General features: G+C 38.0%; 1 protein-coding gene across 3 annotated transcripts in view; it reads left to right on the top strand.

Annotated features, from left to right (window-relative positions):
* The window catches only part of atrnl1a (attractin-like 1a), a 261,486-nt gene that overhangs the window by 102,195 nt on the left and 131,549 nt on the right, over window positions 1–27,742 (top strand). For all 3 annotated transcript variants that reach the window (XM_056265511.1, XM_056265510.1, XM_056265509.1), the window contains 3 exons: window positions 8,452–8,670; window positions 8,778–8,915; window positions 24,830–24,923. In XM_056265511.1, the coding sequence (XP_056121486.1) occupies window positions 8,452–8,670; window positions 8,778–8,915; window positions 24,830–24,923 (451 nt within the window). The remainder of the gene's footprint in view (window positions 1–8,451; window positions 8,671–8,777; window positions 8,916–24,829; window positions 24,924–27,742) is intronic.

Consider the following 27,742-nt stretch of genomic DNA (forward strand, 5'->3'; position numbering starts at 1 on the left):
AGTCACTTTACGATTCAACAGCTCCTCTAGTTCTTTCTAAGTAGATTTGCAGAAATATCCCTATACACAAGAGTGATATCATGTGGTCCAAAACAACACAGAACCATGCCAAAGTATCTGAAATGACTGATGGTAATCGTCTCAGAAAAGCCTTATGAGTAGCTGACGCGGACCTACCTTGTATAGTCATCAGCAAGTTTGTAGATGCATGGAATCATTATTTTCTTCTGCATTAAGAGGCACTAGAGCTGGCATTGTAATGCGGCGTAAATGAGCAGCTGCAACAGGGACGAAATGAAAAATAGATATGCAGTCCAACTGAGAGGCGTAGTGCTTAATAACCGACATATTTCTCCAGAAAAAATACTACTACAAAATCCTGACAGGCGGAATTGCCTGTCTATAGTGTCTCAGGAAGTTGAAAGTCTTTTCATGGCCTTGAGACCCTGAGACCACAAACTCCCCTTCCATTCGCCATTATAGAGTTACACAGATATTACTGTTCTTTCTCTGTGGATGTGCTGGTCATTGATTTTATCTGGACCGCAGAGACTAAAGGCCTCCAGTGCATTGTTAACTGGGATGTTGATGGCTGTATTTCATAGAGGCGATCTGTCAGACAGTAAACATCATTAAGGTCAGCTCTCTGATGGAAGTGAATTGCTAGAGGATCACTTTTCTTCCTCCAAGGAGTTGGTTCATGGCCGCAGCAAATATTTTGCTGAGTGATTCTTTGCTGTGAAATGCCCCATAGATGTACCTGTTGTGATAGAGGATAATTTCATTAGAAAAAGTGCAGTTTTCATATTTAAACAAAGGCCCACACAGAGATAAAGAAACGGCTTGACTGCATGATAATATGCACCTAATCAAAATGGAAATGAACTTCTTCACTGGCTCAATATACTCCGTAAATATAGCCTTTTCAATGCAGAAGTTGAGAGAAAAGAAATACCATATCTTACAATGTGCCAACATGTTGCAAGTCGGCTGCGTCCATTGTGTTGTATTGTTACGGTACGAAATGAGTTTGAAGTATTTGTAAAAAAATTTTGTTTTCAAAAAGTCTTTGTTTTTATTCAGTCTTTAAACAGACAAATGTGTGAACATTCTTGAGGCAAAAAGTAAAGCAGTATGGTGAGCATACGTTTTTCATAACTTTCCACCTCCTTATCCTTTCTGTTCAAATGTATAATATTACCAAAAATTATGTCTCTTGTTAGTAACTGGATTCCACATTAGAAAAGGTTTACCCTGAAAATACTTTGCAAAATAAATGCTCACCAATTGATTTATTTGATAAAAAATACAGTAAAAACAGAAATATTCTGTATTATATTATTGAAATTGAAAATAACTTTCTATTTTAATATATTTTAAATTGTAATTTATTCCTGCTGAATTTTCAGCAGCCATTACTCCAGTCTTAAGTGTCACATGATCCTTCAGAAATCATTCTAATATGCTGATTTTATTATTATTATTATCAATGTTGTAAATAGTTGAGCTGGTTAATATTTTTGTGGAAATTATCATGCATTATTTTTCTCATGATTTTTCAGGATTTTTTAATAGAAAGCTTAAAAGAACAGAATTTATTTGAAGATATTTTTTAACATCATAAATGTCTTACTGTCACTGTTTACAATTAAATATGTCCTTGATGAATAAAAGTTTTTTATTTTTATTTTATTTTTTTATTAAAAAAAAAACTATTTTTGCCCCCTGACTTTTGAACGGTAGTGTTCACTTGCATGAGACGAGTGACCTGTCTTATCTAACTTGGCCATTTTAAGATCACATGTCCAAAGATGTGTGTAAAAATGTAAGAATCAGTTTTTGCAAACCCCATTATTCTGAATATATTGAGGGGGACGTGCCTGCCTCAATGTTTATGTGGTTTTGCATGTGACTTCCTCTCTCTGGAAAGTTACATAGACCGGCAATAATTATCTATTAAATCTTTTCTTTTCCGCTTTATGCTTGTTAATCCTGACTGCAATCTATTTGACAGGTGTCCCTGTCCCAGGTGAACAGATGTTGTCTTGCTGTAGACAGAGATTTCATGTTGTCATTGGGTCAGACATCCCTAGAACAGATTTTAATTGTTACATTTATAAATGTTTTAACACTTTTGTTAAAGTTGTATTTGAAGGAGTTTTTTTGAGAGAAAATTCACAACATTGAGAATGTTGTATATATTTGCATATGTAATGAATGTTTAGGTGTCCTTGGCTAAAGATAATCCTCCTTTCTTTTGCTAAACACAAAAAAGGAAAGGAGGGAGCGAGATAAAGTTAGAGAGCGAGAGATGAGAATTGTGTTTGTAATTATGAAACACCTCTGTGATTGTGCCGAATGCACGGCACGGCACGGCAAAATGAATCATTGCATTGGCCGTGAATAATGCAGGAGGAGAGAGGAGCTTCTGGGCAAAAAGTTCACCTAACACATCTGTGCGCTATGGAAATCTAGATCAACAACGCAAAAGAACATATAAATATCCACATAACTTCCACAGAATGTCAGAAAACTTTTCAAATCTTTTTTCCTTCTTTCCATGTGTTATTCATTGATATAAGATGTGTATACAGGCTACAGCAAACAGCTTCAATTTACTCAGTCAGTGGTTTGGCCTTCATGCTGGTAAATGTTATTAAAGGAGAACTCCGGTGCAAAATGAACCTCGGGTGTAATAACACATTGGTACAGACTAAATCGTTCCCTGAGATTTGTTTTCATGATAATCGAATGTAAAGAGTTTTATCTCTAAAAACAGTTTAGCTTATAACGCTAGTATATTGGGCATCGAGTAAGCAAAAAGAGATTGCTAGTTAATACCATTAACAAGGCTCAAATTAGCCCCACACTAACACGGCAGCATAATGAGTGTCCTTACATGCAAACCGAAGCATTGAGAACTTTGTAAGTGTATAGACAGTTTAATAAGAAGATACTTTACACAGACAGTACAGTTAGCGCATACAGACAGGAGCCATCTTGGAAAACAATCTCGATCAGTCAAACCACAAACACGGTGATACGTGAGCTGAACTGTGACTTGGAATCTCATATGGTCCGTTGTTTCCGGAAGAAAGCACTGAGCGCATAAGAGAAGCACTGAACGCAACAGAGAAAATAAAAAAATAAATATAATTTATCTTATCCTCAATATCTACACGTACTGTTCGCTCACCATCGTGGTTCGATTGGTCGAGTCTGTTTTCCAAGATGGCTGCTGTCTGTATGCGCTAACTGTACTGTCTGTAAGTATCTTCTTATTAAACTGTCTATACACTTACAAAGTTCTCAATGCTTCGGTTTGCATGTAAGGACACTCATTATGCTGCCGTGTTAGTGTGGGGCTAATTTGAGCCTTGTTAATGGTATTAACTAGCGATCTCTTTTTGCTTACTCGATGCCCAATATACTAGCGTTATAAGCTAAACTGTTTTTAGAGATAAAACTCTTTACATTCGATTATCATGAAAACAAATCTCAGGGAACGATTTAGTCTGTACCAATGTGTTATTACACCCGAGGTTCATTTTGCGCCGGAGTTCTCCTTTAAGACATCGATGACCACTGAAGAATTTTTAAAGTGGATGCACAATATATCTCTGCCATATTGGTTATTGGCTGATATGGAGGTTTTTCCACATTTTTAGCAGTGGTTTTTAACCTTTTTGACTTAAAAAAAAAGTTTACTCACAATTTCTAGTTGATCAAATATTTTAGGGCTTGACATAGCTAAAAAATATGTATATAAAAAAAATGGTAATGGCGTTTTGAATTTAAAAGTGCCATATAATGCATTGATACTATATTTTATATTGTTCTCTGATATCTAGGTTACATAGAAGGTATGTGGCTAAGGTAAGGGCAAAACGTCTCCAGATACGGTTTAACATGTCCATTTATAACCCTAGGATTTGTCCCTAGAATGAAATGTGCTGTTGTTGCCTTATTTGGAAGGGTCATGAATAATAATGTTTAGCTCTGCTCTGATTGGCTGTTTTGCAGCCTACATCATTTGTACGCAGGGGTTGTGATGTATTCTGAAATACAAACGTGCAAAATAATCAAACTTCAGTTCTCAAACAAACAAATATTTGAACAAATTGGCTAGATGCATTGTTAAATGACAATCGTTTCAACTTCAGTGGTGGAGAAGGTCACGTTAGCTAGAATGAGCGAGTGAGCTATCTGTAAGCAACCAAACTAACCTAGTTAGCTCCTGAGTTATGTGTTGTTGATGAAAAATAGGCTAAATTATAATTCTACCCGACAAAAGGGATTGACATAGATGTAACTTCAACACGCATCACTGCAGATGAGTAGCTGAGAGATCTATTCAACGTGCAAACTATTGCAAATCAAAGTGAAAGTACAGTAAGTAGCAGACGCTTAACACACCATCATCTTCATTAAAAGTAAAGAAACGAAATGATCTTACCATTGAGTTTGTCGCTGTCTCCTATTGCGGTCTTTGATTTTGAAATTTGCAGATGATCAAATAAAATGCAGCTTATATCGGTTGCTTTCGGTGACGTGAACTCTTTTAAATCTGCATATTTCTCATGATTCCATGAGACGGTCGGACAGGATGAATTGAAGATCGGATTTATATCCGACCAGGTGTAAATGGAACATGGGCTGGTATATGCAAATTTTGAGGGCGTAAATATTAATGATCCCGACTGCAACGTCACAGTCGGTGTTATGTTGGGATTCGCCCGTTTTTCAGTGGTCTTTTGCAAACACAAGATTTACATATGAAGGAGGAAACAATAGTGTGTTTGAGGCTCACGGTATGTCAGTTCCATGTACAGTTACTCTTATTATTCAACTATGCCAAGGTAAAAACAGTTTTCCATTCTATGGCACCTTTAAATGACATCTAGAAATCACACTTTTAATATGCTACCTCATATAACAAGGAAAGAGGATTAGGGCCAAGCAATAATACAAAAATAAAACCATCTCGAGATTTAAGTCATTATAATGCGAGATTAAACTCGTTAAATTTCGAGAAAAAAGGTCGTAATACAATTTTGAGAATAAACTCATTAAATATCGAGAATAAAGTCGTTGTGTTTCGAGAAAAAACTCCTTAAATTTCGAGAAAAAAAAGTCGAAATACAATCTTGAGAATAAACTCATTACATTTCGAGAATAAAGTCGTTGTGTTTCGAGAAAAAACTCGTTCAATTTCGAGAAAGAAAACTCGAAATACAATCTTGAGAATAAACTCATTACATTTCGAGAATAAAGTCGTTGTGTTTCGAGAAACTGTCTCCATGGTTACTTTGTAAAAACCTTTGCATTGCTGCCACACTACTATTTTCTGTCCGCGCGGAGCTCTCGGGACACCCTCCTATGCCAGTAACTGTTTTTATGAAGTAGCTAACTGGCTATTACTTTAGGATCGTTATTGGTTGTGTGTCAGTGACACTTTTAATGCAATACATTACTGCTAAAAATACTGTTGATAGTATTAATACTGTTGATAGTATTTCTTTGTTACTGAAATAAAGTTTAAAATATAGCTTGACTAAGGCCCCATCCACACTACTGCGTTTTAGTTTAGAAACGGATAATTAAAACGAATACGATCTCCGTCCACACCAGCGTTTTAGCTGCGTATTAGAATTGATCTCCGTCCACATTAAAACGACTGAAAACGTGGATCACGTGACCATTCACCAACACTGGGCATGCGCGTGCCGGTGTAAACACAACTTCATTGATAAAATTATCCCACCATGCTCTGGGTTAACCACAAACCGACGCTCCGTACGGTCAACGCCGCCGCTGCACATGGGAATTGTCACAGATCACTCGAATAATAGCTTGACTCCGGTGCATGTAGGCAGTTATAGCGTTGTAAAATGCAGAATTTACTTGTACAACAGCTGCTAGCAAAGATATACGCCATGACTGATGACACCCAATCATAGAGCCGAGCGTGAGCCTCTACTACGTCAACGTTTCTAAAGTCCTCCGTTTTGACCCGTCTACACTAAAACGCCCTCCGGAGATTCAAAACGAAAAACGGGTCGGCAGCGTTTCTAAACTTCTCCGTTTTGGGTCTCCGTTTTTGCCGTTTTAGTGTGGACGGGAGGTGCAAACGTAGCAAAAGGTCTCCGTTTTTAAACGAAAACGCAGTAGTGTGGACGGGGCCTAAGTGAGCCAACTCTGCCATGTCCTCTATCAGTAGGCTATGCAATGAACACTGATCGAATGCGTTATTCTCTACATTTCATTTCGACTTTTTTTCTCGAAACACAACGACTTTATTCTCGAAATTTAATGAGTTTATTCTCACGATTATTTCTACTTTTTTCTCGAAATTTAACGAGTTTTTTTCTCGAAACACAACGACTTTATTCTCGAAATTTAATGAGTTTATTCTCAAGATTGTATTTCGAGTTTTTTTCTTGAAATTTAACGAGTTTAATTTCGCATTATGACTTTAATCTCGAGATGGTTTTATTTTTTTATTATTGCTTGGCCCTAATCCTCTTCCGTATTTTTCTCTAGACCGTGATAATCTCGCTCTTCAAAAAAAAAAAAAAAAAAAAAAATTAGGGTATAATTTAAAATTAGAAATATCTTGATTTTAGTTGTTTTAGCTTGTTAATATTTTAAGTCATCTTGAGGCCTATTAGTGGGCCTCGGCCCTTGGTTGAGAACCTCCGTTTTAAAGGTTTCGGTTGGTTGAAAACTGTATCGGCAGATTGTGGATCATTTCCCCATTCTATTTTTACATTTAGATGTCCTTTGAAAGGTGTTGGGGGTGATGCATTACAAGTAACATAATGGTTATCGTAGTACTAGACTAAATGTGTGCATGCATTTACTCCTCTCACTTGCACAAAAAACAGATTCAGTATTAGTTAAAAGAAAAACATTGAAATGCAAACTCATAATATTAACCAAACTTGCAATAATTAAATTTGTTAAATAATACAAATATACTTTATGCATTTAATCTCACTTTATGCATTTAATATCACTTTATTCACCAATGTCTTTGCTGCTGACCTTCGTTGATCCAATTAATCCATAATCCATTTGATTTTAGTTTATTTTTTATGTTTTATTTTTTAATTTATTTAGATGCCTTAGCTTTGCTTTTTAGATGTATTTTCAATTTAATAACCTGCAGTTGTGATAATGGCCTGGAAGACTCGTAGATTATAAAACTACACCTTAAAATTGTCTAAATAGAAACTCCTTATGTCTCCAAACAGCACATTTTTTAATATGATATGGAAGGTCAAACCCTGTGGCACTTCAAACAGCTCCTCTTTCCCGTCTTACTTTCACTTTTGAGTATCACATTGACTGTGGTGGCGTTCCCTCAGTGTGTCTTTCTGCCCTGTTTTTAATGACACACTCGACATCTCAGTATCTGCCCTCGCCATTAACCCCGAGACACTTTTTGACCCTCACACTGTCTAAGGACCCATTAGACGGGGTCTGGTCGAGGGGTACATTGATGGACGCTTTTTCTGTCCCTATTGCATGCATACATTTTCTGCTCCCACTCACACAAATATCTAAAAATGAAGGGAGGTCATTACTGAGGGGCTCAGAAAACTTTTATAGAAAACTGTTATAAAAAAAACCCCATTGGCACAGAGAATGTAAATTATCTGATCCTGTCCCGTGTGTCTCAAATGTCCAGCACTCTGAATGTCAGGCACATTGTATGAATACACATTCATAATGTAATGGCACAAAACTCAATTTATTTGAAATTAAAAGGTCATTCAACAACACACAGGCAGAGTAAATTTCAGTGCTGGTAACAAATTGATATAATGTGACTTTGAATGTAATAAGATGCAATAAGTCAAGTAATACAAAAGACAAAGAACTCAAATGTTTTTTTGCACTTTCTCATTAATAGCATTTAGTTTATCATATGTAGCTTTAATATTTTTTAATAAAACTAGCTTTTAGTTTTATGTTTTCAGTTTTGTGCTTTGGTCATACTATTTTCTTTGGTCAGTTTTTTAAACAATATTTCTATTTAGCTTCCATTTAGGCTACACTTTATTTCGATGGTCCACTTTAGACACTACTATACTAACTAAAGTAACTTTGGAACTGCATGTCAACTAACTCTCATTAGAGTATTAATAGACTGTTAAGTTAGAATTAGGTGTTAGGTTTCGGTTAAGTACAATAAGTCGACGTACTTGCAAAGTAACTTATAGTCAGTAGAATGTCTGTTGGGGGGACCATCAAAATAAAGTGTTAGTATAACTTAGTAAAACTATAAGCTTTTCTAAGTTTTTCGTGATTTTATTACAATTAAAGTAAACAATTTTAATAGTTTTAGAGGAGATTACTGATGGGGCTTTGGAGGTAAATAAGGCTAAAAATGGGGAAACACTCATTTATCTTTTACTAATTTATCTAAATCTTCTCTCTTTTTAGCTCAGAACTGTTCAAGTCATCGTACATGTGGTCAGTGCCTGGGACAGCCTGATTGTGGTTGGTGCGGAGACCCCACAGACACAGGTCAGGGCCAGTGTATTGAGGGATCATACCGTGGACCAATGAGGAGCCTGAGTAGACAGAGCCGAGAGAGGGTATTGGACACCAGTATCTGTTCAAGGGAAAAAAGCTATGACTGGGCCTACATAACCTGCCCAGGTACACATAAAAAACACATATGTGCACTGATCAAAACCTGTAAATGATGGTGTGTTTGAAAAAATTCTAATCAAATGAACACACATTCTTCTCTATTTATGTTTCAGCATGTCAGTGTAACGGACACAGTGTGTGTGTTAATGGCAGTGTATGTGAGCAGTGCAAGAATCTCACAACTGGGTCGCAGTGCCAGATCTGTCTACCTGGTTACTATGGAGACCCAACTAATGGAGGGAAATGCCAAGGTGAGATATTTCTCTTTATGTTTATGTTTACAAGTATGTCTGTCGGTGTTTGTAAATCAGAGAGTATGGCTCTTTAAGGAATAGATTTCACACCCAGAAAGGAAGATTTTGTCCTCATCTGCTCACTTTTCCAAGCATGCATGATTTTTTCCATCCGTGGAGCACAAAAGATATATTTAGCTGAATATCCAGATGTTGTTTTCCATTTAAAGAAAGTGGATTGTAAATAAGGCTGCCAAGCTACAAAGAACAAAAGTATCCCCAAAGTAGTCAATTTTGACCGTGCAGTACATTTCTGTCAAGACGACTTCCGTTAAAGAAAACTGACAATTACCATACGGTTTAGATTGGTGGTATGGTTCTGTTCTGGACAAGAACCCCCATCCATGCAGCCTTGCATGGATAACAGCTGGGAACGCAGTGATATACCAACCACAGGGTTCCCACGGGTCCTTGAAATCCTTGAAAGTTTGTGAATCTGAAAAAAGAAAAAACAAGGGGGAAAAAAACCTTGAAAGTGCTTGAATTTATTTTGTGCAAGAAGTTTTCTGGAAAAATCCATATTATTCCCTCCGTTCGGATGAAAGTGTCTATCGCCAACACTTCGTGGCCTATGCACACTAGCTAGCTTGATTTACGTTAGTTACACGCATTTACGCTTTACGTTAAGTGTTTCCCTCGTGAGGTGCTTTGTGTTGTACTTTGCGATGACGTTCACGCTCGTATGAAACTACTACGATGGAACCTCGACGTTTGTTGTTGAACACAACACATGTGTCCCCACATTAAGTCCTGAATTTGAGGGTATTGGACCTGGAAAGTCCTTGAAAGGTCCTTGAATTCAAAGTTAGCCAAGGTGTGGGAACCCTGTAACCTTGTGTGTGTGTGTGTATATATATATACACTACCGTTCAAAAGTTTGGGGTCGGTACGATTTTAAATACTTTTAAAAGAATTCTCTTCTGCTAACCATGGCTGCGCTTATTTGATTAAAAATACAACAAAAATCAGTTATAGTATTAAATATTATTCCAGTGTAAATCAGCTGTTTTCTGTGTGAATATATAGTAAAGTGTAATTTATTCCTGTGATCAAAGCTGAATTTTCAGCATCACCAGTGTCAGTGTCTTCAGTGTCAAATGATCCTTCACAAATCAGTATAATATGAGGATTTGATGCTCAAGAAACATTTATTATTATTATCAATGTTGAAACAGTTGTTGGTCTGTCAGTTGTACAGTTTTTTTTTTTTTTTTTAGGATTCTTTGATGAATAGGAAGTTCAAAAGACTTTTGTAACATTATAAATGTCTTTACTGTCACTTTCGATCAAATTAATTATTCCTTGATAAATAAAAGTATTGATTTCTTTCCTCCAAAAAATAAAAACAAAATTCTCACTGACCCCAAACTTTTGAACGGTAGTGTATATATATATATATACACTCACCGCCCACTTTATTAGGTACCCCATGCTAGTAACGGGTTGGACCCCCTTTTGCCTTCAGAACTGCCTCAATTCTTCGTGGCATAGATTCAACAAGGTGCTGGAAGCATTCCTCAGGGAGTTTGGTCCATATTGACATGATGGCATCACACAGTTGCCGCAGATTTGTCGGCTGCACATCCATGATGCGAATCTCCCGTTCCACCACATCCCAAAGATGCTCTATTGGGTTGAGATCTGGTGACTGTGGAGGCCATTTTAGTACAGTGAACTCATTGTCATGTTCAAGAAACCAATTTGAAATGATTAGAGCTTTGTGACATGGTGGAAGTAGCCATCAGAGGATGGGTACATGGTGGCCATAAAGGGATGGACATGGTCAGAAACAATGCTCAGGTAGGCCGTGGCATTTAAACGATGCCCAATTGGCACTAAGGGGCCTAAAGTGTGCCAGGAAAACATCCCCCACACCATTACACCACCACCACCAGCCTGCACAGTGGTAACAAGGCATGATGGTTCCATGTTCTCATTCTGTTTACGCCAAATTCTGACTCTAACATCTGAATGTCTCAACAGAAATCGAGACTCATCAGACCAGGCAACATTTTTCCAGTCTTCAACTGTTCAATTTTGGTGAGCTCTTGCAAATTGTAGCCTCTTTTTCCTATTTGTAGTGGAGATGAGTGGTACCCGGTGGGGTCTTCTGCTGTTGTAGCCCATCCGCCTCAAGGTTGTGCGTGTTGTGGGTTCACAAATGCTTTGCTGCATACCTCGGTTGTAACGAGTGGTTATTTCAGTCACTGTTGCCCTTCTATCAGCTCGAACCAGTCTGGCCATTCTCCTCTGACCTCTGGCATCAACAAGGCATTTCCGCCCACAGAACTGCCGCTCACTGGATGTTTTTTCTTTTTCGGACCATTCTCTGTAAACCCTAGAGATGGTTGTGCGTGAAAATCCCAGTAGATTAGCAGTTTCTGAAATACTCAGACCAGCCCTTCTGGCACCAACAATCATGCCACGTTCAAAGTCACTCAAATCAACTTTCTTCCCCATACTGATGCTCGGTTTGAACTGCAGGAGATTGTCTTGACCATGTCTACATGCCTAAATGCACTGAGTTGCCGCCATGTGATTGGCTGCTTAGAAATTAAGTGTTAACGAGCAGTTGGACAGGTGTACCTAATAAAGTGGGCGGTGAGTGTATATATATATATATATATATATATATACTGTATGTATATGTGTATGTATATATGTATATGTGTGTGTGTGTGTGTGTGTGTGTGTCCGTATAAATCAATAATATAGTTATAATATGAATACTTTTATTTCACACAATATTTCTATCACAATTTTTTCATTTTGTTCGATTTTTTTTTTTACATCTTCAAATCAATCAAACACACACATCAAACTAATGTGTGATATTTTAGTTTGATCATTATAAAATTAAATGGAAATGAAAAAAATTAAATACAAAACTGAAATGGTCTCATTTACTGATAAATATACTAAAATCCCTCATATATACTATTGTTTATATATTATGTGTTTGTATAAATGGTGGTGCATTAGTTTGCATTTAACTTTGTGAATTTACTAGAACAGCAAATGTGCCTCTACCAGAATGACAACAGGGAAGCAGAATACTTGTATAAATGTGTGCGAACATACCATGGATTGACACTATCTTTTCCCTTTTTTAAATTTTGATTTGAATGCCGTTCCAGATTGTTTCGCTATGGGAGGTTTAATTTCAGCCTGGGAAATCTGGAAAGGTATGAGGCGTGAGTAGAGGATCTTAGAATTTTCATTATTTTGTTAAACTACCCCTTTAAGGTATACATGTGACCAGACGATATATCAAACTGAAATCGATGCAGTACTTAATTCATAAACAGTCTGCCTGCATCCAGATGTACCACAGGATATCCCAGTGTCCCCCATCTAATTTTGTTGTAATGGTTAGTGAGGCCATATTTCATAATGAGTGCCGTATTCAACCTGACGCAAATTGTATTGATTTGATGTGGGCTCCTCGTGTTAGTTCATCACTGTGGCTTTTCTCCTGGTTTCCAATCACTGAGTTTATATACAAGCATCATCGCTCTTAAAGATGAAACTGCATCGAGGGGTAGAGAAAGGCAGCAGAGAGACGAAGAGGTGCAAGGAAGGTGGTGTAATAACATCATTCTCTGTCGGACAGATGCACGTTTTCTCCACATTCTGTGACATTAAATCACTCTTAATCATTTTCTTATTTCCTGGAGTTGACTGCCGTCCCTCCTCTTCACCTATACGAGCGGTCCAGGGCTTACAGCGGAGATTTGATAGATGTGCGGCCATCCACATTTTTCAAGGATGCACGCTCTCCCTCTCTATTTCTCCTCCCTGTTGAATACCTCTGTGATTAAGAGTGCTTTATAGGCTGCGTCTTGGTGTAAATGTGCATGTGTGTTCAATGCTCTGATTGTGGCCGCCACTAATCCAGCAGTGTAATTTTTCAGTGTTAGTGAGCGGAGGAGATTTACCTCACCTCTACACTAATAAGTTTAAGCCACTGATCTGTGTTAGATTAGACGAGGAGAGATGGAGAGCGGCCCACTGTGTGGAGAACAGAAAAGGCTGGATTGATATCTCTCACGGAGTGTGTGCGTGTGTTGTCTGAAGGAGAAAAGAGACAGGCCATCAAAGTAAGATCAGGTTAAAATATGACACGTGGCCGGCTGCCCTTGACGAGAGAGAGAGAAAACAGTCTGTGGAAGATGGAGGACGTGTCCGCTTGAAATGGCCCTCTTAGTTAGAGGACAACGGAGGGCAGACAGAGTCCTGGGATTTTGTGTATGAATGTGTGTTTATGTCTTTGAAAGATTTGGAATTCATTGCTTTTCAAATGAAAGCTGTGATATATGATCATACTTGTGTGTGTGTGTGTGTGGGCTTAGAGTCTTAGGTTGGTGGTATGGTGGGAATTTTAAATAATGCTAATGACATATATATTAATACTATATTATTAATAATAATAACCACTTAATAATGGCCACACCTTAATTTTCCAATAAAAAAAACTTGAGAATTTGTTAAGGCAAGGAATCCAGAAACATGACCCCCCCACATAATAACAATCACAAGCTGCCTTTGCCTAGTCCAATTACGATATTGTTATTATCATTATAAAGTGCGACTTATATATCGATTGTACATTGTATCAGTGCTCATTGAGTGTAACAGCAATGAGTGTGTTGTATGTACACACTAATATATGTAGGATGCATTGTTGTGGTTATTTAGCTTGATAACTGTTCTGCTCTTACAGATCCTACTGACTTCCCACAAAATCACGTTTTCCATACCTCACTATGGTTTAAAATGAAAGTGTCTTTGTAGGTGTGTGACTGTTCGGGTTAACATATTCGGTAGTGTTTTTCCATGTACTTGTTTGTAGACATTTACTGTTTTTTGTGTTTGTATGTGTACCTGACAGAGTCATACTGACCCTACAGCGGTGCTATTCTTGGCCTCTGACTGGACAAACACACAAACACAACACCCTCATTTTCCCTCTCTTTATTTGACCTGTATAAGTCATTCTCTGCTTGAGGTATAAAACACACACCTGTTCAGTCACCCAACATGACAGGCATAGCTGGACCTGCAGCATAAACGTGAACGTGAACGTTTTGGAATAACGTGTTCATTTAATCCCAATGCAAAGATATGAATTCCATAATTTGTATGTAGGGATAGTTCACCCAAAAATGAAAATTCTGTCATCATTTACTCACCCTCATGTCGTTCCAAGCCTGTATGGCTTTCTTTCTTCTGTGGAACATGAAGATATTTTGAGGAAAAAAATGTTTTGTCCATACAATGGAAGTCAATAATCACCAGGACTGTTTTGTTACCAACACACTTCAAATTGCTTTGTGTTCTGCAGTAAGTAATTCATAGAGGTTTGGAACAACTTGAACTATCTCTTTAACCAGGGTTTGAAATGAACTTTTTCACTCACTTTTAAGTTACCGGCCATTCAGAACTTCTACTAGCCAAAAAATGGATGGATTATCTCTGCAAAGGAGAAGTGCTCACTAACACAGATTTATGAACAATATTTGAGAGAAATAGGCCTTTGTGTACATAGAAAAAGTCTTAGATCTTTGAGTTCAGCTCATGAAAAATGGAGGCAAAAACAAAAGTGTTGCGTTTATAATTTTGTTCAGTGTATATATACAGCATATGATAAAATTTTGATCTCATACATTCATTTCTTATTCAAACTAAATCCTGTCATCCAGCCATCTCCTCCCTTCCTCTTTCATTCTCATCCTTTTCACCAAAAATGTGTGTTAGGTGGACAGGTCAATACAGTACAAAGAACATAAAAAAATGTAGGATGTTGGAAAATAACAATGTCAACCAAATGCTTTTTAATCTTTGCTATTTCTTCAATGCAATGAACAAGCGTGCTGTAGTGACGTGCACGTTCAATTAAGCCAGATATGCGCAGATTCTGCGCAATACGATGTATTACATATATCAGGATGACTCGCGAGTTGAGTATTTGTGCTTGGCTTACACAAACTTCTCCATCAGAGTGAGTAAACATAACAAGTATAGGCTAGTGCAGGGGTAGGCAAGTTCGGTCCTAGAGAGCCGCTGTCCTGCAGAGTTTAGCTCCAACACTGAAAAAAAACTATTCTGCCTATAGCCTTAGTAATCCTGAAGACATTGATTAGCTTGTTCAGGTGCGTTTTTGGAACTAAATTTTGCAGGACAGCGGCTCTCTAGGACCGAACTTGCCTACCCCCGGGCTAGTGATTTGACCGTTTTACCTGCCACAGTTGATTTTTACCCGCATTTGGTGGGTGTTAATTTCAAACCCTGCCTTTAAATCCATTTGGGGAATTTCAAGCCCCTCAGTTGCAGAAAAAAAAAGTTGAATCTGTCTTTCAAAGATTATATAAACATGAACCTGTAATGATGGCTTTAAAATGTATTTGAATCTGAGTTTTGGCTTTATAAACTTTGTTGCCTCAGTTACAAGATAATTGAGCGCACTTCCACTAATTATAGTGTCTGATGAAGATTCCCTAATGATTGTGAAGCTGGTGGAACTAGTATGACAGTATATAATGAGATTATAATGAACATTTGAGAGGTGCATGCTCATATTGTCCTGTTAATTGCAACACTACAGGTAAATAAGCAGCTGTTTTTCTCGTCTTATTCCTCTATCTCTTGATCCTGAATCCTGATTTGATCCTTTCCAAACACATTTTGCTTTATTAAAGAAATCTGAACATTTGAAGAACATTTGAATGTTACTGACGGAACCAAAAAGGCATTTAGTGAACCAACATCAGAGCACACTTGCTCTCTCTCTTTCCCCTAGGATTAAATCTGTGTATGTATATCATGTATATTTCGGTCTTAAACTACATAATTTTTGTTAATCATTCACTCATGGCATCAATCTCAGTGAGTACGAGCACATGGTGGCAGTCGTAGAGCAGACAGGAGGGCAAACGATGGAGGAGAGGTCCGTTTTCCCTCTCACTCTGAACATTTCCCCCTTCTAATCTCTTTAAGGATCTGTTTGAAATGGCAGTTTGCTTTTCGCACACAGCAAGGTCTCAGCAGCGCCTGTCCCCTCCTTGCTCCTCACCCCCAACAAAACAACTGTGGCATCTAATCATGTTTTGCCACATCCAGTTTGTGTTGTACATGCTTCTGTTGGGTTTAAGGTGATTGGGGTGTATCCACAGAAGGTCATTCTTGGCATTCTTTAAAAATACCTGTAAAAACGATGGGGGGAAACAGAAAAAAAGAAGCAAGATTGTGCGTCATGTTGGATGGACCCTATATATTTTTTTTTCACATTTTATTTTAATTTATCTTTTTAACAATACATATTTATACACTTTTAATAATTTCTACAGTATTTGATAGTACTACTAATAATAATCTATGAGAGCTGCATGGTTCTGGAAAAAATTAGGGGGGGGGGGGGTGCGTTTTGTCGGCCACACATTTCTAAGAAACCTCGCTCACTGAAGATGATTCACTTCACTTATGGCATTTGTACTGCAGTGATGCAGTACCAGTTACAGCTCATATTCATATTAGGAATTATTGATGGGTACAAGAAAACCAGCATATCTGTGTACACTCACCTAAAGGATTATTAGGAACACCATACTAATACTGTGTTTGACCCCCTTTCGCCTTCAGAACTGCCTTAATTCTACGTGGCATTGATTCAACAAGGTGCTGAAAGCATTCTTTAGAAATGTTGGCCCATATTGACAGGATAGCATCTTGCAATTGATGGAGATTTGTGGGATGCACATCCAGGTCACGAAGCTCCCGTTCCACCACATCCCAAAGATGCTCTATTGGGTTGAGATCTGGTGACTGTGGGGGCCATTTTAGTACAGTGAACTCATTGTCATGTTCAAGAAACCAATTTGTAATGATTCAAGCTTTGTGACATGGTGCATTATCCTGCTGGAAGTAGCCATCAGAGGATGGGTACATGGTGGCCATAAAGGGATGGACATGGTCAGAAACAATGCTCAGGTAGGCCGTGGCATTTAAACGATGGCCAATTGGCACTAAGGGGCCTAAAGTGTGCCAAGAAAACATCCCCCACACCATTACACCACCACCACCAGCCTGCACAGTGGTAACAAGGCATGATGGATCCATGTTCTCATTCTGTTTACGCCACATTCTGACTCTACCATCTGAATGTCTCAACAGAAATCGAGACTCATCAGACCAGGGAACATTTTTCCAGTCTTCAACTGTCCAATTTTGGTGAGCTCTTGCAAATTGTAGCCTCTTTTTCCTATTTGTAGTGGAGATGAGTGGTACCCGGTGGGGTCTTCTGCTGTTGTAGCCCATCCGCCTCAAGGTTGTGCGTGTTGTGGCTTCACAAATGCTTTGCTGCATACCTCGGTTGTAACGAGTGGTTATTTCAGTCAAAGTTGCTCTTCTATCAGCTTGAATCAGTCGGCTCATAGCATCAACAAGGCATTTTCGCCCACAGGACTGCCGCATACTGGATGTTTTTCCCTTTTCACACCATTCTTTGTAAACCCTAGAAATGGTTGTGTGTGAAAATCCCAGTAACTGAGCAGATTGTGAAATACTCAGACCGGCCCGTCTGGCACCAACAACCATGCCACGCTCAAAATTGCTTAAATCACCTTTCTTTCCCATTCTGACATTCAGTTTGGAGTTCAGGAGATTGTCTTGACCAGGACCACACCCCTAAATGCATTGAAGCAACTGCCATGTGATTGGTTGATTAGATAATTGCATTAATGAGAAATTGAACAGGTGTTCCTAATAATCTTTAAGGTGAGTGTATGTATATCATGTATATTTCTGTCTTAAACTACATCATTTTTGTTAATCATTCACTCATGGCATCAATTAGATGAAAATAAGAAAGTTTAAAAAGAGATTATCTGATATTTTTGAAAAGACAACTAAACAAAATTAACGTAATTCGCTACAGGCTTTGACACAATGTTAATTGCTGCATTCTATTTAAAACTTTTAATTCATTTGAATTCTTTATTTAAAATAATTGGTTTGAATGAACGATTCAATTACTTAATCATGAAGACTTCACTTGTTTCCTTACTGGATGAGTCAGAGTTTTTGTACAAATCTCTTATATGAATGATTCAATGACAACATTTTTAAGTCATTGGTCACCACCTACTGGTGTAATGATGTAATTGATACAATCTTAATTTGAAGCGTGAAGTTACATGCAAAAGGTGATTTACTCTATTTTGATCACTACCGTTGACATCAGTGTTTATATCTGAACTATAAACTTTAATCCCAGTACTTCTGTGATAATTCGAATTATTGTAACACTGAAATAATGATACTGTTGGGTTAAAAAGACTGTTCAAAAGGTTGAAGCTGTTTCATACCTATACATGACAACTGGTTTCTGTGAGTCAGTGGCGCCAATGCAGCTTTGAATGTTCGCTGTTATCATACTTATAAGTTGTAATACACATAGCTGAATCGCTGTCATTAAGGAATAAGAGACTGCGATCTTTTTAACGATTAATCATAGAGCTCTACCATCTACCAATAGTCTTTCAGTGACAGATCAGCAGTGTTGTATAATACACTAGGATTGTATCTGAGATGTCTCCATGGAGCCGGCTGGCAGCATCTGCTGTATTTGGCTCAGGATAGTAACACATCACTGTGAGATGACAACGGAGGTCATGGGGGGCACAGCACCAGGCTCACCTTCCTATCCATTAATTAAAACCTTCTGCCCCATAGAGGTGAGTGGAGAAACACTTACCTGGAACCAATTTACTCAGAATGACTGTGGCTTTTGCCATTGCGACTGTATGTGTGCTTTATATAAAATCATGTTTGCGTCAAAGATGGTAATATTGCATTTGGAGTAAAATTATAGTTCTTTCTTATACCTGTATATATTGCATGCATGCATACATGTGGAGGCTATATCTTATCCAATAAGGTTATAAATATGGAAAATAGGATGGAAATGAAGCACTGGTTAGCCCTCTGAGCCAGGAATGAGTAATCTTATTTAAGGTTCAGTTCATCTAAATTTGTGAATGAGAAAGAAAGCGACCAAGAAGTCAAGGGAAAAACAATGCTTCTTTTTTTAGTTTCATCAAGCAGATATGCCCACTGCACTTTTTATAGTGATGATGATTATTAATCATTGTGGATTAAAAATGTATTGTTTGGAGGGTGAGAGGACATTTTAAGAGGTGAGAGATGTTGAAATCACTGAGTATTAAGTGGTAAATGATTAATGATGGTACATGATGGTACATGATGTTTAATTTCCTTTCCTCTTAAAGGGATAGTTCACCCAAAATTGAAAATTAGCCCATGATTTACTCACCCTCAAGTCATCCTAGGTGTACATGACATTCTTCTTTCAGACGAATACAATCGGAGTTATATTTAAAAATGTCCTGGCTCTTCCAAACTTTATAATGGCTGTGAATAAGTCCATAAAAGTGCATCTATCCATCATAAATGAACTCCACACGGCTCCAATAAAGGCCTTCTGAAGCGATGCGTTTGTGTAAGAAAAACATTAATATTTAAAACTTTATAAAGTAAAATAACTAGTTTTCGGCCAAACGGACATACGGATTCGACTTAAGTGTAAAGCGCAACTTATGCAAGTAATGCGACGTACTGCTGATATTTACACTACTACGTCAATGCACTACGCTACTTCTGACGTCATAAGTTGCGCTTTAGGCATAAGTAGACTGCGTGTGTTCGTTTGGCCGGAACCACCTGAAATGAACATGGATATTTGAGTATATTTCTAACTTACATGTGCACGTCTAATGAGTATGTATACATAGATAGATGATCTAGAGATGTTTGGCACACTTAACAGTTTTCACTTCTTAAACAATATCTCCATTTAGGAGAAAAACCCAAATACCCTCTTTGCTTTATCAGATTTGACTTTAAGCCAGTCATAAACTCGGAATGAAATGCACCTGAGCCGTGTTCTTTTCAAGACTGGTTTAACTTCCATCAGTTTTAATGTCATCTGTGTGTGTGCATCTGTTTGTGAGGATTTATGAAAGCCTTCACTCTGGTTTTGTCACTTATGTTCCACGGTCTGTTTGCATACAAATATCAGTTTATCTCTTCTGTCTCCCTTTATTTTCATATTTATTTCCTTTCTTTCATTAAGCTTTATTGTGGATCTAAATGAAGCATGTCAGATATATGCTAATGTTTGTGTGCGTTATGAAAAAGTTTTGTTAGACATGGTTAGGTGACTACTTTCATTGTAAGCGTGTTTGTGAGTGTGTTTTGTCATTTCCAGGGCCTAAATGGCTTTTGGCAGAAATATTTATGAGAGATTGTATGTGTGCGCATGTCCATGTGTGTGTGTGTGAGCGAGTGTGTGTGTGTGTGTGTGTGTGTGTGTGTGTTTGTAGTCTATCGCTTTTAGAGCAAGTGCTGAAACAGCACCTCCAGGCAGTGCTGTTCCTCAGCTATAATGTGAGTACATTTTACACATCATAATTTAGCTATAAATCTTTTTGCAGCATGCAGAGCGGAGCTACCGACACTTTGTCGCAGCCCGTCCCCACAGTGCTGTCAAAATGACTTTCATACAGATGCACAAATGCACACACATGCATAATAAAATTGCATGTAAACATTTGAGATCATGTGGAAATAGTGTATGTGGTTCCTTGTCGTTATACTGACATGATTTGAAGCCTTGAAGTTACTGCGCTGTTTAATTCACTGTTATTAATGTGTGGATGTATTATGGAGGCAAATAATTATATATATATATATATATATATATATATATATATATATATATATATATATATATATATATATATATATATATATATACATATATATACATATATATATATATATATATATATATATATATATATATATATAGTTTTATTATGTGACAGGTGAAAATTATTTGATCAAAAATACAGTAAAACACCAATATTGTGAAATATTATTACTAGGGCTATATTTATATTATTATTACTGTCAGATAAACGCGTTATTAACGGCGTTAACGCAAACCCATTTAAATGGCGTTAATATTTTTATCGCGCGATTAACAGTCTTTTTGGCCTAGCAAACTTTGTATTTTTTTCACATGCTTTTGCAACAGGATGCGGCATGAAAAGCGTTTTGAAAGCGCAAGCGGATCTAGCTAGACCGGAAACAAAACAACAGGCACGGCGCCGCACACACTTGTTTGGGCTTGCGAGCCGGCCAAATAGTAGGTTAACGTTATGTTTTGAGTGGATGATGAGCACGAGATGCCGAAATGGATGCCAATAATATTCTGATTGGAAAGTTTACTTTTAAAAAGGTGATCTGTGCGTTTTATCGTTGTGAACTGAGCTATCGTCATTGCACCACGTCCAGTCCAGTCCGCCCCCTCGTCAATATCAGGACCTCGTCAGTATTTATTTCACCCTTTTATTGATGGACAGTGTTACATTGTGTGAGAGATTATTTGCTCCCAGTGAGAATGTTAGTGTGAAATTGAACACAGTATTGTCAATGTTGTTTTCAATAAAAAAAAACATTTGCACAAAGCAAGCCAATCCACTTTTCCATGTTGATAAGAGCATTAAAATGTGAAAAAAGAATGGGACAAAAAGAAATCAAGAGACATTTAGAATAGATAAAAATGTGCGATTAATCGCGAGTTAACTATGACATTAATGCGATTAATCACGATTAAATATTTTAATCGTTGGACAACACTAATTATTACAATTTTAAATAACTTTAAATTTACAATTTTAAATATGTGTGTATACATGTGTTTTTATATCTTTTCACTATGTGTAAACAGTCGTAATAGTGATTCACCAAAGCAGACAACAACAATAAAATCTTTAGTAAAAAATATTTTTCTTTGTCAATTGTCTCTTGTTGGCTGGTATGAAAAGGCGATTGCAGTGCATGCTAGGGGAATTTGAACTGAGAGTTGTGTAAAGAACAGACCTGTGGATAAAAAGCCAACAATAAAGCCTCTTGATAAAAAGTCTGTTCTTTTCTTCTCTCTCTGTCTCTTTTTTTTTTTTGAAATATGACAGCCCTTTTATGGCTGTATGCTGGATCCAAATAAAATCTGTAGCTGGGAGAGCTCTTCCATGCTATTTAAACAAGTGAATGAAAAACATTTTTATGCAGGGTTGCTCTGTGAAGGCAGCTAGTTCATTTTATAGTCCAATGGCATTGTCTAATATGACACTCTGGGCGGAGAAGCAGTTAAGGCATGTGGAATCTGCTGACATCAGTTGTACCAGAGAAGGTTCAGCATGTGGTGTTGCAAATACAGCCATAACTCTACAAATTCCACAGTAATTAAACAAGCTAATTGATGTGTACAACATAAAGACATGTGACTAGATCAACATAAACACAGCCTTACCTCATCATAGCGTGCAATCACCCCTGTGTCATCGTTTTGTGAAGGTATTGAATGTACTGACAAACACCTGCATCCTTAGCTGCAAAAACCCTCAGATACCAGTTAGGAAGAAAATGCTATCAGTAAGCAGTCATTCAGCGGACACTTTAGTCCACCACAGCTGTTGCAGAGAGTTGTGCTATTAGTTTCGTAAGCAATTAAACTTACGATTTTCACCTTGTCCACAATAGAATAGGTAAGAAAATCCCTTAATCCCCTAGACTTACATTGAACCATGTTTTAAAACCAGAACATTGGCCATATCACCCTCTAGCCCAAGACTGGTTGCCCAGTGAAGCTAAGCAGGGTTGAGCCTGGTCAGTACCTGGATGGGAGAACTCCTGAGAAAACTAGATTCCTGCTGGAAGAGGTGTTAGTGAGGCCAGCAGGGGGTGCTCACCCTGTGGTCTGTGTGGGTCCTAACGCCCCAGGAGAGTGATGGGGATACTATACTGTCAAAGAGCACCGTCCTTCGGATGAGACGTAAAACCGAGGTCCTGACTCTCTGTGGTCATTAAAAATCCCATGGCACTTCTCGTAAAAGAGTAGGGGTGTTACCCCGGTGTCCTGGCCACATTACCTCCAATGGCCCTTGCCAATCATGGCCTCCTAATAATCCCCATCTATTGAATTGGCTTTATCACTCTCTCTCCACCTATAGCTGGTGTGTTGTGAGCGCCATCGTACTGTGGCTGCCGGCACATCATCCAAGTGGATGCTGCACACTGGTGGTGGTTGAGGTGAGACCCCGACATGATTGTAAAGCGCTTTGGGTGTACAGTAGTACACATGAAAAGCGCTATATAAATGCCTCTTTCATTCATTCAACATTGACGAGAATTGGGAAATTAAATAACCACCAAGCAACTGGCAAGAACAATATCAACCACACAACAATAGCAACCATAGTTTAGGGTCAGTTTTTATTTAAATTTTTTTGTTTTTAAAGTTAGAATCTTGATTTGTAATATCTAAAGTTAAAATAACCAAACAATTAATCTAATTAGTCACTTTTATCTAAAGCGGCATGGACTTGGGTTGTAAAGAATGGAATAGTCTCTTGTTTGCTTGTTTAGGAGCCTCACCTCAGTGATGATAATCTGCTTAATGAACAATCTCTCTCTCTCTCTCTCTCTCTCTCTCTCTCTCTCTCTGAGTAATTGTCTCTGCTGCACTGCTAAACTCTGTTTATGTGTGAGTGTATGTGGTTTCATTCTGATATTACCATCTGATAACCTTTAATGAGAATTGCATCTGTAATGAGAGGAACACTAGCCCCAGAGATGCAGGCTCAGGTTTGTTAAAATAGTCACGTCTGTTTAAATGAAAACTGTTCCCCGTTTATTTATAGACTGTAGTAGTTCCACTTAAAAGTACAAATTATCTGAAAATTGTGCATTTAATGAGAGTTCATGTGAAAAGTTATTCCCCATTTATGAACGAGTCATTATTTTCAGTCTCAATGCATTTGAGGCAGTTCAAATAACGAGTCCGATTCTGGTTCTTGAGTTCTCACTGACTCATTGTTTGACCAAAGTTTCAAAGAATGTCATATGGTGGCCATATTTGCAACACCTCCAAGCAGCTATTGTATTTATCTCTGCTTGGATAAGTACCAAAATCATGAAAACTGCTTACCAAACTCACATTTCAGTAATATATTTCAAATCAGCAATACATTGTGGCATGAGCGTTAAAGTAGCTTACATTTCAGGTTCCTCTAGCCAATGTGCATGCGCAGTCCTAAGCGAAAAATCTCATGAAATGAACTGTTTCTATGGTTCACACTGTCAGTTTTTTGGGATTGACAACCGTATTTACTTACACGAGTCTCAAAATATCCAATTCACACAGCAACTTACAGTAGCGTATCAAATGCTGTCTGTATGTGCAACGGGAGTCGAGCCCATATTCTCTTACCAGCACAACAGAAGGTGCAGTGATGCGATGACAAGCCAATTGACGGTTAGCTCTTTGTTTAGAAAGCAGGATTTCCTTCTACAAGAGCCACCATATTGCGATTGCATTTTCTCTTTCTAGTAATACAAGTGAACCATCTTGATATATAGTCTTTGATAACAGCACAATGAAAGACAATAAATCAGTTAATAATGACTAATCAGTGAATAATGACTTAAATTAGGGCTGTTCCTCAGAGTGATTTTTGAAAATTTTGATGGATTACTTATACTTTTATGGTGCTTTTGGGTCTTTTTTTAAGCTTGAAAGTTCTAATCCCCTTTCATTGTAATTGCATGGGGAAAAAGCACCACCACAGTCTCCAGTTTCTCCTTTTGTGTTCCACAGGAGAAACAAAGTCATACAAGTTTGGAACAGTAAATAATTACAGAGGTTTCATTTTTGGGTGAACTGTCCCTTTAAACGTTCCTCTTCCCTCTTTTTTGTCTTTCTCTATCTATGTCTTCTTTCTTCTCTCCAGCCTGCAGATGTAACAACCACGCTAACGTGTGCCACTCCAACTCAGGGAAATGCTACTGTACCACTAAAGGGGTCAAAGGGGACCAATGCCAGCTGTGAGTATGACTACATTACCCATCGTCAGCAAATCCTCCCTGTCAGTCAGAGAGTGATAGACATGAGCCCTTCAACTAAACACAAAGATTCCTTAAATTATAATGCTCTCATTAGCATCATAGGACATTTTATTCACAGATTCAACCCTCTTCTAAGCTCTCTGTTATTAATTCCCACCTAAGTGTCTTTCCAATCCCAGGACATTAATTTTAATGGCAACCTCTGCTGTGCTGTGTCAGCGAGCCCTCTGTTCACAGTGGCAAAGCCAACTTATCAGTGGCTTAAATGGCACTTCCGGGGCTGACACCATGCCCTGATTGTGGATGAGTATGTGTGTATGTACTGAGGTCCATAAAGACACAGTGCTGTGTGGATGTATTTGTAACAGGCTGCACCACTGGCACTGATAATGTATTAAGCAGTAATGAGTTCCCCAGGACTTAAACACAGTTCTCAAAAGTTTCTCTTTTCCACATGCCCTCTATCTTTTTTTCTTTTTCTTTTTTAAATATCACATATGTGACCCGTGGGTAGAAAGTTAGATGGTACACAAGCAGTGTAACTTCAAACACATGCCTGAATCGCTTGGATGAATTTGGCTTGTTTGTTGGTACTGCTCAATGTCGTGGTTGATGTTTCGCTTATGCAGCACATCACATGGCGGTGGAACTGATGTACGTGTAGGTGTATTTACTCTTGTTACAGTACTCTGATGTGACTCATGGGCTCCAGTTAGAGAACATTATTTTAAAATGCCGGTACCCTTTTATTGGCGGTATTATTTCGTTCCAGTAAATTGTCATGATGGCAAAGAAATTTTCTCAGTAAACTTTAAGAATGACATCATTTCCTATTTCCTTTTGCCCGACAATTTTCACTGCATATGCGCTCTTATAAAGAGACTGTTTCACTAGTCCAGGTCTGACTAATGTCATGCCAGATTCTTTACCAAGAAGTTGAAAGATCATTCATCTTTGTTAAGAATTGAATTTAAAGGGGTCATATAATGCCATTTCTGTACAAGTTAATATGAATCTTTAGGGTCTAAATGAAAACTTTGTAATATACTTTTATTAAAAATTCTCATTAGTATTGTAAGAAAACACTAATTTTACCTGGTCAAAAACAGCTCTGTTTTCAGCACGGCCTTTCAGTGCTTATGCCTTTAAATGATAATGAGCCTCGCTCACCCCGCCCCTCTGTTCTTTGGGGCGTTTTGATAATAATGATTATAAAGATCAGTGGTTTTGACACAACGCACGTGGAGTGTTGCCTTGACAACAGTTGAGGGTATATTTTGGAGAGAGAATGCCAGCGGGAGTCGCTGAGGACACATCTGTGCAACCATATCAGTTTGAACCGGAGTCGTATCCAGAACAAGATGACGGCCACAAAGAAGTTCGACAATTAAGGCTCGAACAGGACGTTTCTGAATGTCACTTTGATCTATTTTTGGATGTACTGGCAGGGTAGAGTAGTGAGATACAAACACTATGTGTTTACTGATGTATAGGTTAGTTCGTTGACAGATTGATGTTACAGTTAATGGTCATAAGCAACTTTTTTTTTGCGATTTGCAAAGATTAATATACAGGTTAATTAAACGTTTCACTCACTTCTTCTGGAGGTGCAGAGGGAACATAAATAGTTGCCACCTATTCTTTTTTTCAGGAGCAGCTTCCTAGCAAAACCCGCTTTACACTGACCCTCGTTTATAAAGCAGTCTGGTGAGAAATGATTTGCGCAAACATGAAAGCATCGACGTTGCTCGTGGGGAATATTCCCTTCAAAAACAAAACTCAGCCTCAGTCTTCAGCGGTTCGGATTTAGGAACATCAAAATGACTGTGTTCATTATTACACCCAAGAACAGAACACCACAATCGCTTAGACGCCATTCTGCTCCAGCGTATCAACAATGGCGGACTATGATGACAGCTCGCTCAGGGCGGGTCTGTGTTGAAACGCTGCTGTCAATCAACAATCGTGGGAGGGGCTTCCGACCGTGTGATGGCACACGGTCGAACAACTCGATTTGAGACTGGGAAAAACATATAAGGAGATTAAAACAAAAACACTGGATAGATTTTTATCATTATATGATGGTTGTGTACAGGCACTGCCAACAACACATGTCAGTACAATCAACTTGTAAAAGTGCATGTACCATTATACGACCCCTTTAAAGAATTAGCCATTCTTTTTTCTGCTCAGAATGAAGCAAAATTAAAAAACTAGGGATGCACAGATGTGTAAAATATGTAACGTATATAAAATGCAAAAAATAGGGCATGCACAAGTAAATGTGCAGCAATGACTGATATGATAAATATAATGTTTGTAATGTTGGCCGATAACTAATATGGTTCAAATATACTGGGCATCCATATGAAAAACATTTAGTGTCTTCGGTGGCCCATGTAGATGGAAAACATTTTTTTAAATGTTTGCGTTCACACTCTCAACTTTTGCATTCCTCCGAGAAATTTTGCATTCTTTCGCAAAGAAAGGGTGTTCCTTATAGAGAAAATTTGCATTTGCTTGCAGAAGTGCACTCTTGCAAAAAAGTTTTGTGCTACCCCCCCCCCCCCCCAGCAGCGCCCCATCCCCCCCCCCCCCCCCCCCCCAAGCCGTAGAAACTAAAATGTTTTTCATAGGGATATCCAGTATATTTTTTCCATCTCGATTTATATTTTTTTCCCATCACCATGTCCTTTTATGGCATACATTTATAATCCTGGTAGGCCCACACATATTTTCTGCACTGATTTTGAAGGGAATTTTATGAAAAGGATTTAAATATGGTAATATGTTTTAAA

Source organism: Rhinichthys klamathensis, unplaced genomic scaffold, assembly GCF_029890125.1.
Source record: "Rhinichthys klamathensis goyatoka isolate OS25496 unplaced genomic scaffold, OSU_Roscu_1.1 h1tg000235l_1, whole genome shotgun sequence".
NCBI classification, from domain to species: Eukaryota; Metazoa; Chordata; class Actinopteri; order Cypriniformes; family Leuciscidae; genus Rhinichthys; species Rhinichthys klamathensis.